General features: G+C 44.1%; 1 protein-coding gene across 2 annotated transcripts in view; it reads left to right on the top strand.

Annotated features, from left to right (window-relative positions):
- Window positions 1-15,358, top strand: part of LOC141106278 (sperm flagellar protein 1-like) — a 154,244-nt gene that overhangs the window by 25,353 nt on the left and 113,533 nt on the right. For both annotated transcript variants that reach the window (XM_073596919.1, XM_073596918.1), the window contains exon 2: window positions 2,170-2,281. In XM_073596919.1, the coding sequence (XP_073453020.1) occupies window positions 2,170-2,281 (112 nt within the window). The remainder of the gene's footprint in view (window positions 1-2,169; window positions 2,282-15,358) is intronic.

Here is a 15,358-nt window from a genome sequence, read left to right as displayed (position 1 = left end):
TAGAGAGGTCACGGGTGATTTGCTTAAGGTTCTTTTTGGTCTTGGTTCACATATATGCGAATTGGATGCTTTTTAAACCACATCCGATTCGCAAGACACACAAAACATTTTTTTCCCATTGAAGCTCTTTACATATCTGTATGCGCCCTAGGGGGAACGCCATGATCGGTGGTGTGGTGTGTCAGTCTGACACATCGCATCTCTGATCAAGGTAAAGAGCCTATGATATAGGCTCTTTACCACGTGATCAGCTGTGTCCAATCACAGATGATCACAGTGTAAACAGGAAAAGCTGTGTATCGGCTTTTCCTCCACTCGCACTGACAGGCGGGAGTAGAGGAGAGCCGATCAGCTGCTCTTCTGACAGGGGCGGTCTGCGCTGATAATCAGCGCATTGATTATCAGAGCAGACCCATCGAGGATGCCCACCCAGGACCACCAGGGATGCCCACCCATGACCACCAGTTAAGCCCACTAGATTCCACCAGGGATACCAATCAGTGCCCATTAGGAATGGCACTCTGTGCACATCAGTGATGCCTGCCAGTGCCTCCTGATCAGTGCTGATTATATTACATAGTTACATAGTAGGTGAGGTTGAAAAAAGACACAAGTCCATCAAGTCCAACTCTATGTGTGTGATTATATGTCAGTATTGCATTGTATATCCCTGTATGTTGTGGTCATTCAGGTGCTTATCTAATAGTTTCTTGAAACTATCGATGCTCCCCACTGAGACCACCGCCTGTGGAAGGAAATTCCACATCCTTGCCGCTCTTATGCCCCGTACACACGGTCGGACTTTGTTCGGACATTCCGACAACAAAATCCATGGATTTTTTCAGACGGATGTTGGCTCAACACGGTCACACAAAGTTGTCGGAAATCCGATCGTTCTGAACGCGGTGACGTAAAACACGTACGTCGGGACTATAAATGGGGCAGTAGCCAATAGCTATTGTCTCTTAATTTATTCTGAGCATGCGTCGGATTTGTGTATACACGATCGGAATTTCCGACAACGGATTTTGTTGTCGGAAAATTTTATAGCAAGCTCTCAAACTTTGTGTGTCGGAAATTCCGATGGAAAATGTGTGATGGAGCCTACACACGGTCGGAATTTTTCGACAACAAGGTCCTATCGCACATTTTCCGTCGGAAAATCCGACCGTGTGTACGGGGCAATACAGTAAAGAACCCTCTACGTAGTTTAAGGTTAAACCTCTTTTCTTCTAATTTTAATGAGTGGCCACGAGTCTTGTTAAATTCTCTTCTGCGAAAAAGTTTTATTTCTATTGTGGGGTCACAATCAGTGCCATCTACCAGTGCTGCCCATCAGTGCCTATCAATGCCATCTATAAGTGCCCTCCAGTGCCACCTATCAGTGCCACCTATGAGTGCCCATCAGTGCAACCTATCAGTGCCCATCAGTGCTGTATATCAGTGCTGCTTATCAGTGCTGCCTATCAATGCCTATCAGTGCTGCATATAAGTGCCTCATCATTAGTGCCTACTCATCAGTGCCAATTAGTACTGCCTCATCAGTGCCCGTCAGTGCAGCCTCATCAGTGCCCATCAGTGTAGGAGAAAACTTACTTATTTACAATGTTTTGTAACAGAATTGAAGAAAAACTTTTTTTTTTTTTTTTCAACATTTTTGGTCTTTTTTTATTTGTAGCACAAATAATAAAAACCCCAGTGGTGATCAAAAAGAAAGCTCTATTTGTGGGGAAAAATGCGTAAAAATTCTGTTTGGGTACAGCGTCGCATGACCGCGCAATTATCATTCAAAATGTGATAGCGCCGAAAGCTGAAAATTTGTCTGGGCAGGAAGGAGTAGAAGTGCCTCGTATTGAAGTGGTTAACAACCAAGCATTGTTAAGGATACCGGTGGCCGCCCACTCCTACAATTTGCATCAGAACCGTAGCTAAATCGCAGCTAAACAGCTACTTTGAAAATCCGCACTGAAGACGGTCCGGAAATTTGCACCGCACATGTGTGAACTTACTGCTCGTCTTAAATATGCTAATAATGTCCATAGTCTGGGCATATGTGATCATGACATTTTAACTATTTATCCTGTCAGCAGATTATTGTAGATGCCAGTTTAATGATAGATCATTTTTATATTCTATTAACATTTTTTTTTTTGTTTGTTTTTTTTACAGTTTTGGTTGCAGAAGTTACAAAACATTTTATTCCCAAGATTGTTGAAATACACAACTACATTCCAGCGAACTCAACCCAACAAAAACTATGCAACTGGGCAACTTTAAATCGGTAATTGATAGTCATGTTTACTGTTATAAATGGAAATAAATATTGTAGATAACCTAATGCCGCGTACACATGATCGGACATTCCGACAACAAAATCCAGCATTTATTTCCAACGGATGTTGGCTCAAACTTGTCTTCCATACACACGATCGCACAAATGTTGTCGGAAATTCCGATCGCCAAGTATGCGGTCACGTACAACACGTACTACAGCACTATAAAAGGGAAGTTTAATACCAAGTGCGCCACCCTTTAGGCTCCTTCTCCTAATCTTGTGTTAGTAGACGTTAGGTGTGAGACGATTCGCGCTTTTCAGCCTCGCACTTTTCAGATCGTTACTGCTCTTCAGTTTGTGCTTGTGGGTTTGTATCTGGTTTTCAGTGCGTGTAGTCAGTTCGTATCTGTTTTTCAGTGCGTTTTTGTCTGCTCGTTTCTGATTTTCAGCTCGCTCTTCTCAGGCTTTCTGTCTTTCAGTGCATTCTGTTAGTTCGTTCTGACCAGCCGACCGTTTTCTAGCCATGTTGCAGGTACGTGCTCATCGTAGGTTTCGTGCTGTGCGGGGGCTTGGTGTTGGGGTTCTTACTTTGACCCAAGTCCAGTCCATGAACAGGGCGGGGAGGAGTTCATGGACAAAGAATTGGTTACTCCAGCGTGAGCAATTCTCTTATATGCCTTTGTTGCGGGAGATCCGTGAGAATAATCCTGATGATTTCAGGAAATTTCTCCGGATGACAAACCCCGTTTTTCACCGTTTGTTGGCTTTGCTGTCCCCTTATATTACGAAGCAGGATACCTGCATGCGGCAAGCCATCACTCCTGAGCAGAGGCTAGTCACCACGTTGCGGTACTTGGCGACGGGGAGAAGTCTACAGGACCTCAAGTTCTCGACAGGCATCTTCCCCCAGGCTCTGGGGATCATTATTCCAGAGACCTGTTCTGCCATCATTCAGGTCCTGCAGAAGGACTATATTAAGGTAAGTTTTATCCTTTAACATCACATTCTATGTATTTAATGTTTGCTAATGTATTGTATTTATTTCATCATTCCCTAATTACCATGATTGTAATCAGTGGCGTAGCGTGGGTTGTCAGCACCCAGGGCAAGGCAAGTAATTTGCGCCCCCTAACCTGCGGACTTTTAGCACTCCCCGAGTCCCTTCAAATACAATAGTACTGACCTACCTGATTCCTATACTGACCACTACACTAACCTACTTGATTTCAACACTGACCAACCTGATTCCTTTACTGACCATTACACACTACACTGACCACTATACTATACTGTCCACTACACTGAGAACTACACTGACCACTATACTGTCCACTACACTACACTGACCACTATACTGTCCACTACACTGACCATTATACTGTCCACTACACTATACTGACCACTGTACTGTCTACTACACTACACTGACCACTATACTGTCCTCACCACTACACTGACCACTACACTATAATGTCCACTACTCTGAACACTATACTGTCCACTACACTGACCACTACACTGTCCACTACACAACACTGTCCACTATACTGACCACTACACTGTCCAATATACTACACTGACCACTATACTATACTGTCCACTATTCTATACTGTCCACTACACTACACTGACCACTATACTGACCACTACACTGTCCACTATACTGTCCACTACACTACACTGACCACTATACTGTCCACTACACTGACCACTATACTATCTACTACACTACACTGACCACTATACTGTCCACACCACTACACTGACCACTACACTATATTGTCCACGACACTGACCACAATACTGTCCACTACACTGTACTGTCCACTACACTGACCACTGCACTGTCCACTACACAACACTGTCCACTACACTGAGAACTACACTGTCAACTATACTACACTGACCACTATACTATACTGTCCACTACACTTAAAACTACACTGACCACTATACTGTCCACTACACTGACCACTATACTGTCCACTACACTATACTAACCACTACATTGTCCCCTATACTGTCCACTACACTGTCCACTACACTACACCGACCACTATATTGTCTACTACACTACACTGACCACTATACTGTCCTCACCACTACACTGACCACTACAATATACTGTCCACTACACTGACCACTACACTGTCCGCTACACAACACTGTCCACTATACTGACCACTACACTGAGAACTATACTGTCCACTATACTACACTGACCACTATACTATATTGTCCACTATTCTATACTGTCCACTACACTACACTGACCACTATACTGTCCACTACACTGTCCACTACACTGACCACTATACTGTCCACTACACTGACCACTATACTGTCCACACCACTACACTATACTGTCCACTACACTGACCACTATACTGTTCACTACACTATACTGTCCACTACACTACACTGACCACTATACTGACCACTACACTGTCCACTATACTGCCCACTACACTGACCACTATACTGCCCACTACACTGACCACTATACTATCTACTACACTACACTGACCATTATACTGTCCACACCACTACACTGACCACTACACTATACTGTCCACTACACTGTCCACTACACTGACCACTATACTGTCCACTACACTGACCACTATACTGTCCACTACACTGTACTGTCCACTACACTGACCACTATACTGTCCACACCACTACACTGACCACTACACTACACTTTCCACTACACTGACCACTATACTGTCCACTACACTACACTGACCACTATACTGTCCACACCACTACACTGACCACTACACTACACTGTCCACTACACTGACCACTATACTGTCCACTACACTGACCACTATACTGTCCACTACACTACACTATACTGACCACTATACTACACTGTACACTACACTATACTGACCACTATACTGTCCTGCCTACAGTCTTCCTATACTGACACTACATATATGGCGCCTCTCTCTCTCCCCCCCTGTCCGTGTCATCCATTCCTCACCTTCTTGTCCTGCTTCGGTCCGGACTCTGGGGGATAGGAGGAGGAGGAGAAGACAGCGGCCCGGGTGGCTCACACTTTCCAGTGCTTGTCTCCCCCACGCTCCGGCTGCCATGTTCAGTGTTTCCCGGCGCACTGTGATTGGACGTATGGGGGTCATGTGTGGAGGTGGGACTTCAGGAGCAACCGTGATCGCGGACAGGCCAGCCCCACGCCGCACATGACCCCCATACGCCCAATCACAGGGCGCCGGACACTGGACATGGCGGCCGGAGCACGGGGGACACAGGAAATTAAAATTAGGAGGAGGCAGCCAGTAGTGACACTAGTGGCAGGAAATTTCTCCCCCCTAAATGTCACGCCCGGGGCCACAGCACACACCGCACCCCCCCGCTACACCACTGATTGTAATATGTTATGAATGTCCTCTTTGTCCTCATGCATGCTGGAAATTTTTAAAGTTTCTTTTTTGTCCTTCATGCTTATTTGCCTTCACTAACCTCCCCAGCATGCTATCCTGTGCCCATACACACCTAGCCTAGTCACTTAACAATGTATTTTGTCAGCTCCATTGTACTGCTTTACCCTAAACACCCTATAAAATGTGTTTAAATTTTTGTCCTTAAATTCAGGCAGAGTGCCAGAGGCTTTTTTTGTGGGGCCCAAATTCATTTGGAACCCTACCCCCCCCCCCCCCCAACCGCTAAGTCAACCAATACTAATCCTCTATCTGCTGACTTTGCCAAACCCATACACACTATACTTACCTCTTTTGTGTTCATATTTATGGATGAATTCACCAAAGCATGTAGTGAAAGGGCCTGCCTGAATACTTTCAAATGGTACTGTTTAACGTTTTGTTCTCCTATTATCTTGATAGGTAATTGCAGAATGTAAAAATGTGCTTCAATTTGGACAGTGTGTATTTATATTTTTGTATTATGACACTTCTTACCTGTCCAGTAGGCTACCAATAGTGTAAGTAAGGAGGGGCTGGTCAAAGTAACACACATTATGTATGCATTCAGTTCTTAATGCATTGGAGAGGGTTACTTGTCCAAAACATACCCCCCCCCCCCTAAAATTGGGCCCTCTGATGGGCCATCAGAGGGGGTGAGAAATCTGATAAGTGTACCTTATATTTTTCTCTTTAAATACTCCTTAAAATAAATGTTATACTGATATTGGCCAAGAATGTGTCTAATCTGCTTGCAATGTAATGTGCAAAAGTACTAATTTGTTTTTTTCTTGTTTGACTCCACAGTTTCCTTTAACGCCACAGGAATGGCAGATTGTGGCTTCCCAATTTGCCCAGCGGTGGGACTTTCCCAACTGCGGAGGGGCAATCAATGGGAAACATGTCCACATTGTCCCACCCCCCAACTCGGGGTCATACTATTACAACTATAAGGGGTTTAATAGTATAGTGATGTTGGCAGTGGTGTCGGCGACATACGAGTCTTTGTATGTCGTCGTGGGTTAGAATGGCCGGATGTGGGATGGTAGAGTCATCGCCCAGACCGAGTTCTACAGACGGCTCAAGAGTGGTGGCTTGGGATTGCCACCTACTGAAGACAACGTGGCTGGTTCATCTTTGTCGCTGATGAAGCGCTTCGGCTTGGTGAACACCTGATGCGGCCATTCGCCATGAGGACCCTCACCCCAGACCAGAGGGTTTTCAAACTACCAGCTGGCCAGAGCCAGAAGAGTGGTGAAGAATGCTTTCGGCATAATGGCCAGCCGGTTCCGCCTATTTCTGACGCCAATTCACATGGCAGAATATAAACTAAACCATATAGTACTTGCATGCTGTATTATGCACAACTTTCTAAGGAGAAATGCTTTGAACTATGTGGCCTCAGTTGGGCCTAAGGCCGGATTTCCAGATCAGTCAACCCTGACGGCACTTGAAGCTGCCCCCCAAAGCACCCGCGAAGTCCCTCAAAAATATCTGGAATACTTTGCGGGTAGGGGGGCCATTGATATGCCAGCAAATGTTTGAGAAACATTTTTAAAATAAATTTTTATTTTAAAATGAAATAATATTTCATTTGATTTACTGCTTGTGTTTCTTTTAGCTGTCTCCTAGGTTCTCCAATGGGCTTTTCTTTTTGGCCATTTTCTTCACTAGTGCAAACGTTATTAATTTGATACATGAGGTGACAATCTCTCCTTCAGCTAACTATTTTGTTGTGGGTCTGCTACACACACACCTTGTTTTTGTTGTTAATGTATGTAATGCATTAATGATAAAAAATAAAAAAAAAACAGCACCATGAATTAATTGTTTTGAGTCCCAAAAATGGCCTGATTGTGGCAAATTTTAGAGCACTGTGGGGGTTATTTACAAAAGGCAAATCCACTTTACAGTGAAAGTGCACTTGTAGTGCAAAGTGGATTTGCCTTTAGTAAATAATCCCCATTGTCACTGTAAACACCAACTTTTACTCCAAAAACTGGTATTGAGCATTAAAAGAAGAAGCCACATATTGTTGAGTTGAAAACATTTTACTCTGTGCACATTCACATGTACGTTAGAAAAGGGTTTTTTGAACAAACCAACATAATTGTTGTATAATATTTTTATGTTTGACAGTACAAATATCCTTTTTTGGGTTAAACAGGCATGTTAAAATCCATAAAACATACACAACTCAGGAACTTACAAAGTTCAACATTAACAAAGTGAAGGCAATATCAGACATTAGTATGTCCAAATTGTTTTGATCTTGCCTACGTCAGATGGGGTGATGTCACCCCTGTAAAAACCAAATTTTGAAGATGCACACAAATTGGGAGTCAAAATGGGAATTTCCCTCCTGATCCCATGCCTAATGTCAACATATGCTAGCTACCATCATGAGGGATCAGTGGACGTGCTTCGGGGGTGCAACCCCTTCCACTCATCTACTTTAGTTGTGAGGAAGGGGTTGCACCCACAAAATGCGTACATTGATATCCCATGATGGCAGATAGCAGATGTTGACACACTGTGTGCATCTTCAAAATTTGGCTTTAAAATTACTTTAAAATTGTTTAAAAAATAACAAATATAACGACAAACTTGAATAATTTTGGGGTGTTTTAGATTCTGCCTAAAACATCATTGATGCCTTCCTTGATCTTGATGTTTTTGGGTATTTTGAGTCTTTTTTCAACATCATTCATGTCTTCTCTCATTCACGATTGCACACCATTATCTCCCCGATGAGGACTTGTGCACTTGCACTGGTGAAATGAGATTATTCTTCCACAACATTCTCATCACCTAAAATAAAAAAACACACCATATATTATAAATATGCAGGCATACATCTATTACCTGAAGCTGTGGTCTCAGACACTGACCTATTGTGGTCACTATTTCGCCAAAACTATTTCGGCATGAACAAATGTAGTTAACCTGCATGAGATCAGGCGCAGCAGCAGATGACATTTATGTCCCCAAGCTGTGGTACTATGACAGACTGCGGTTTTTGTCAGACTAGACTGAAATCAGGCCACCACTCTCAACTCTTCCTTACATGATTCCTTCCACCCCAGCTGAGGCTTCCAAAGTCCAACCTGGGCCTTCTACCCAGGAAGAAGATGTGGAGGAGTCCAGCTTGAGACAGGTATAGCATTGTTCAACATATTTCTGGTCAAAAAATGAATGATGTTAACTAGATGTTATTATTGATCACTAATTTCTGATTTAACAAAGTGGTTTCAATAGACAATAGTAGCCAAAAATGATTGGGGCAAGAATGAAAAATGCTGGGGTCAGAATGATAGTCTTTTCTATTTGTTAACATTCAATTTGCAACAGTCATGAGCTCAAAATTGTGTGTGATGACCAAAAAACTAAAACTATGTCCCTTTTTCATACACAGGAAAGACTCAGCCAGGAGGAAGCTGTGGAAAATGGCAGCCAGGAGGTGGCGGGGGAAAGTGGCAGCCGGGAGTTGGTGGGGGTAAGTGGCAGCCAGGAGGTGGCCGGGCCCAGTAGCCTGACCAAAACCCAGGTCCCTCCCCTCCGCCTTCAAACAAAAAGGCCCAGGAAGGGGAGGAACGTGGAGGAGTCAGCACTTGGGTTATTTTAGCAGGCTTCTGCGGCCCTCAGAACCCCCTCAATATTCAAGAGGCCTATGCCTGCATGGCTGCCAGCAAAATGCAGGAAAAGGAGGTGGGCCAACGTTATATTTGTGAGGAAGTCATCTATCAGGTCCTATATAAGGGGTTGAGGGGCGAACTCACAAGCAAAACCCATGTTTGTGAGTTGGACCATCCTCCTCCACCTCCTGCCACAACTCCAACACCAGAGCCACAGCCCGGAAGCAAGCGTGGAAGCAAGCGTGTAAGGAAGACAAGAGAGTGGTGGCCTGGGTTCAGTCTGGTTTGACAAAAGACGCAGGCTGTTGTAAGACCACAGCCTCGGGACATATATGTCATCTGCTGCTGTTCCTGATCTCTCGGAGTCCTGGACCGGATTGTGCTCCCTATTAAATGGTCTCCTCAGGCTACAAATTTTGCCTGTCAAATAGTTAATGTGTGCCCTGGGGTACAAAGGCTTCGCCAATTTCACAAGTTTATCCAGCATTGCCTTCCTCTTTATTTTGTTATGACCCCTTATAAATGTCTATTTTTTTATCACAAATACTTGGCTATGTGTTTTACTTCAAAAAGGACAGTTTGTTTGTGAGTAGGCAGGTACATTTCAAAAATACAATGTCAAATTAACAAGGGACACCAACACCAACCAATCTCCTTGAGGTTAAAAAATACAAGATAATAATGGTGTTGTGGTAACTTGACACACAAAATGAAAAAAAATGATTATGGAGATCAAATAAAGATAAAAAAAAATCAGGAAATCTTGATAAGAAATAAAAAAAAAAGTAGCTCACCATAAAAAAAAAAATATATAAACATTATTCTGGAGATCTGGCGAAAAAAAAAAAAAGATTATTCAGGAGATCACGAGAAATAATAAAAAAAACAGTTTGTCAGAACTCTATGTGAATATCAGCAGTAAAACAACTTCATTATTCTAGCATTATAAAGAAGAAGAAAATGCGCTGCATTAAAAGATGAAAAAATTTGCAGTGTGACGAATGTGCTATCTCCATTACGAACACTAGTTTTACCAGACCGAGCGCTTCTGTCTCGTACTTGATTCGGAGCATGCGTGGAATTTTGTGCGTCGGAATTGTCTACACACTCGGAATTTACGACAACGGATTTTGTTGTCGGAAAATTTGAGATCCAGTTCTCAAATTTTTGTTGTCGGAAATTCCGACAGCAAATGTCCAATGGAGCCTACACATGGTCGGAATTTCCAACAACAAGCTCACATCGAACATTTGTTGTAGGAAATTCCGATCGTGTGTACGCGGCATAAAGCTTAAAACCCAAAGCTAAATAATATAATATATTACAGCTTATCAATAATTAGATGTGGTGGCTGCATTCGTTTTATTTTCATAGGCTTTTTTCTGTTTTCACCTGGTAATCTGGCAAGTAACACACCTCCAGCATTAGTGAGACACAACTATGGATGAAGGAGCACAGTGGCCACTTTTTTTTTGGACAGCAGCATTGTCAGTCTGGCGGAAGGGGAGCGTTAGATGTACGAGCAGAGTTAAATGCACTAACAAATTGAAGCCAAACTCCAGCTAAAACTTTATAATCAGTTACACCAAACATTTTTTTTTCCTTTTGGGATGAAGGCTTTACATTAATAAAAGCTGATCATTGTAAACACCCCTGCTACTGTTAAATAGTTTGTCTCATCTCTGTAACTAATACATTCTGCTGGAGAACTGGATCTTTTGAAAAACAACAGACTTACTGGCTGGATCACCAGATGAAAATAGAAGAAAAAAAAAGCCAAAAAAGAATGCATGCAGCCATTACATCTAAGAAATGGTAAGCAGCAATATAATAAATGGTTCTTGTGGAGTTAATACCACTAACTATTACAATATATAGTAGTTGATTAGCACTGAGGCCGAGTTCATACTGGTACGACACGACAGTAAAACAACTGTGGATATGATTTTGCACTGCGACTGTCTGTCTTCAACGAATGGGATCTGACTTTGATCCCGAAAAATACCTTCTTGAGGAGGAACCCCTTACCAAAATAAAAAAAACAGAAAAACGGCATAGGGTTCCCCCCAATTCCATACCAGGCCCCCCTCTGGGACCATACCAGGCCACATGCCCTCAACATGGGGGGGTGGGTGCTTTGGGGTAGGGGGGCTCTGCCCCTCCCCCACCCCAAAGCACCTTGTCCCCATGCTGATGGGGACAAGGGTCTCTTCCTGACAACCCTGGGTGGTTGTCGGGGTCTGCAGGCAGGGCGGGCTTATAGAAATCTGGCCCCCAGATCCCAGCCCCCCGCCCTATGTGAATGAGTATGGGGTACATTATACCCCTACCCATTCACCCAAAAAAAGTGTCAAAGAAATAAAACCAGCACACAGGTTTTTGACAAAGTCCGTTATTAAAGCAGCTCCAGCCCCTCTTCTCCCTCCGATTTCTTCTTCCTTCAGTAATGTCTTCATCCTCCGGTTCTTCTCGCTGCATTGATGTCTTCTTCCTCTGGGTCTTCCTCCAGTTCTTCTTCCTCTGATGGTTCTTCTCTCTCCGCTGTCTTTTTCCTCTGCTTGTTCTTTCTCCGTTTTTCTCCCGACGCTAGCTCCCGCTGTAAATGTTAGCTGCGGCATGTGCCATTACTTATATAGATGTGGGGCGTGGCCATCTGGTGACATCATCTGGAGACCCTGCCCCCTTGTGATGTCACCTTCCGGGGCATGAGTTTGTCAAAAACCTGTGTGCTGGTTTTATTTCTTCGACATTTTTTGGGTGAATGGTTAGGGGTTCAATGTAGCCCATACTCATTCACATAGGGTGGAAGGCCGGGATCTGGGGGCCCCCTTGTTAAAGGTGATTTCCATATTTTGATAAGCCCCCCCGCCCGCAGACCCCGACAACCACCACCCAGGGTTGTCGTGAAGAGGCCCTTTTCCCCATCAGCATGGGGACAAGGTGCTTTGGGGTGCGGGGTCCAGAGCTTCCCCTGCCCCAAAGCACCCACCCCCCATGTTAAGAGCATATGGCCTGCTATGGTCCTGGAGGGGGCGCTTGCTCATCTCCCCCCCCTTTCCTGACCTGTCAGGCTGTGTGCTCGGATAAGGGTCTGGTGTGGATTTCGGGCGGACCCCACGCCGTTTTTTTTTTTTTTATGTTGGCGTGGGGTTTCCCCTCAAGATCTATACCAGACCCAAAGGGCCTGGTATAGAATTTGGGGGGAACCCTACGCCGTTTTTATTTATTTATTTTTTTAATTTTGGTGTGGGGTTCCCCTTCAAGATCCTCAGAACACAAGTCATAGTTACATAGTTACATAGTAGGTGAGGTTGAAAAAAGACTCAAGTCCAACCTATGTGTGTGATTATGTGTCAGTGAAGTCGCATGCCAATGTCAGATCAGTTAAGATGATGATCCGACTTTAATGGTATTCAGTGGGCTGAAGTAGAACCAAAGTCAGACCAAAGTAGTGCAGGAACCTTTATCAAAGTCGGAACTGACTTGTGTCGGACCAGTTAAGATGGCTCTCATAGGGAACCATTGATTTTTACATGTCATATGCCAAGGTTGGAGCGTATGTCGTACCAGTGTGAACCCGTCCTTAGTGATAATAACTGTAACAATTATGGTGTTAAAAAAATTGCATTTCCTTAAAGTGGGGGTCCACCTATCTATCGTTTTTTTTTTTTTTTAGTTCATTCACAAACTTTTCTTCTCAGCATTACATACTCACATATTGTGTGTAATATGTCTGCCTGTGTCAGATTTCGTCGGAAAGAATAACTTATATTATTCACTGCAGGCGGTTTCCATCTTCATTGTGGGCATTTGAAGCCCGCAAGCATTTATTTCCTGGATGTGGTGAATGCTGTGCTCCCAGCATTCACTGCTCGTTCCCGCACATGCTCAGTGGCATCCTGGGAAGCCTGAGACTAGCTCCCAGGAGTCTGGGAGAGGCTAGAAACACGCCTACTCCCATGGAAGGAGAACCAGGAAGTGCAAAGAAGAATAGAAAAATAAAAGGTAATTACGGCGATTTAAATTTTTTTAAACGGCATGTCAGTATCTAGGCAAGGAAGAGAATACATACAGATATTGTTCAAAATTTGGGTGCAACCCCGCTTTAAAGTAGAACTGAAGGCACTTTTATCATTTTGGATAGAGTAAGGGAAGGGTTAAAAACCCTGTTGTTTTTTTTTTTTTGTTAACTGGAAGATTTCCCTTCTATTCCTGTTGACTCAAAATGTGGCATTTTCTTTCACTTTCAATGAAAACCATCATCAGGTGAATTTTTTTTTTTTTACTTTTTGTCTTCAGCTATTACTTAACATGTATTTTGCCATATACTCACAAAAAATGTTATCAAAATAACAAACAAGAAAAGCTTAGTACTTAAATTGTGTCCCTATCCCATAAAAAGAGTCGTAACAGCCGATACTTTCTCCACCTTCCTGTGATGTGAAGATTGCATCCCTCAATGGCCACTGCCATGTTTCTTTCTGAACTGATTCCGGGTGCTGGGTTTTCAGCTTTTTGATTGCCCGGGGAAGGGGGGATGATCTTGCGCATGTGTGTGTGGGAGTCGTTTCGTCACAGCCTCGGTGTGCATTCAATAGAAGACTGCAAGCAGGTAACTGGGTGCTATTGCACAATAGTATGTCTTTTTGCAATACAGGGTGGCCATGGAGGCCATGACTAAGCTCCCTGGACAGGTCGAATGCATTGTTTATGTCATCTGGACAGAGGTAGGCTGAGGCTGCTCTCACGATGCCGACTGCCGGGCCGTGCTGGTTCAGCGCGTCTTTTTCCTGATATAGTTTAGCCATGCATATAGTTGGCAAGTGTTCTGGTCCTGCAGGACAGGTTTTCTTTAATTTTTGACTCATGAGACTAATCTTTGCATTGAAGAATAGCCATCACCAAGTGCCAGTCAGTACCCTCCATGTTTCAGATTGTTGCTGAATAGTGCTAAGGAGCCCAAAAGCCCTGGAAACTTTTGGAATGCATAAATCAAATTTCATAAATGACAGAACTTCCATTATCACTTGGTACAGTGGGGTTGATTTACTAAAACTGGAGCATTCAAAATCCGGTGCAGCTCTGCATAGAAACCAAACAGCTTCCAGGTTTTAGTCTAGGTTCACATCTATTCACATGGGGGGCGGGATCCGGGGGCCCCCTTTCTTAAAGGGGGCTTCAATATTCTGATAAGCCCCCTGCCCGCAGACCCCCTCAACCACCAGCCAGGGTTGTGGGGAAGAGGCCCTTGTTCCCCTCAACATGGGGACAAAGTGCTTTGGGGCATGTTGAGGCCCCCTTTCTTAAAGGGGGCTTCCATATTCTGATAAGCCCCCTGCCCGCAGACCCCCTCAACCACCAACCAGGGTTGTGGGGAAGAGGCCCTTGTTCCCCTCAACATGGGGACAAAGTGCTTTGGGGCATGTTGAGGACATGCGGCCTGGTATGATTCACCCCCCTCCCTTTCCTGACCTGCCGGCTGCATGCTCAGATAAGGGTCTGTCACGGAACGTCCCACACTCCGCTTGAGTGCTTCCGTCATATACCGCTTCCTAAGTTCTGGAACACGAGTCCAATGGATCTGGCTATAGGAACCCCAAGAACTAGACAACACCAGTCTTGGAGTACATCAGGACTGTTTTTTATTTGAGATATCACACACATTTATACACCAGGCTGACTCAAAGCTAACCTAATTAACATGAGCTAATTATCACAGGATGTGTCCCAACAGTATAATTCAGTCTTATCATTCTAATATGGCATATAACGGGTTCCAGAGTCTGTGTGTTTTGGGGGGACATGGAGCTGAATCCAAAGTAACGCCAACCCCAGGGTCCCTAGGCATACAGCTCACAGAGAGCACCATTCCCCCAAATGCTAGGGCCCATAATCGGTGGGCAACAGGCTTGCATACAGTCCTCTCCAACAGCCTCTGTTCTGGCTAGGTCTGTGACATTTCTCCCCTTTCGGCAGGAGACTAACACAGGAGGAGACCCCAG

The sequence above is a fragment of the Aquarana catesbeiana genome, linkage group LG08, assembly GCF_042186555.1.
Source record: "Aquarana catesbeiana isolate 2022-GZ linkage group LG08, ASM4218655v1, whole genome shotgun sequence".
NCBI classification, from domain to species: Eukaryota; Metazoa; Chordata; class Amphibia; order Anura; family Ranidae; genus Aquarana; species Aquarana catesbeiana.
The sequence above is the reverse complement of the archived record's forward strand: the minus strand, read 5'-3'. Positions and strand labels throughout refer to the sequence as shown.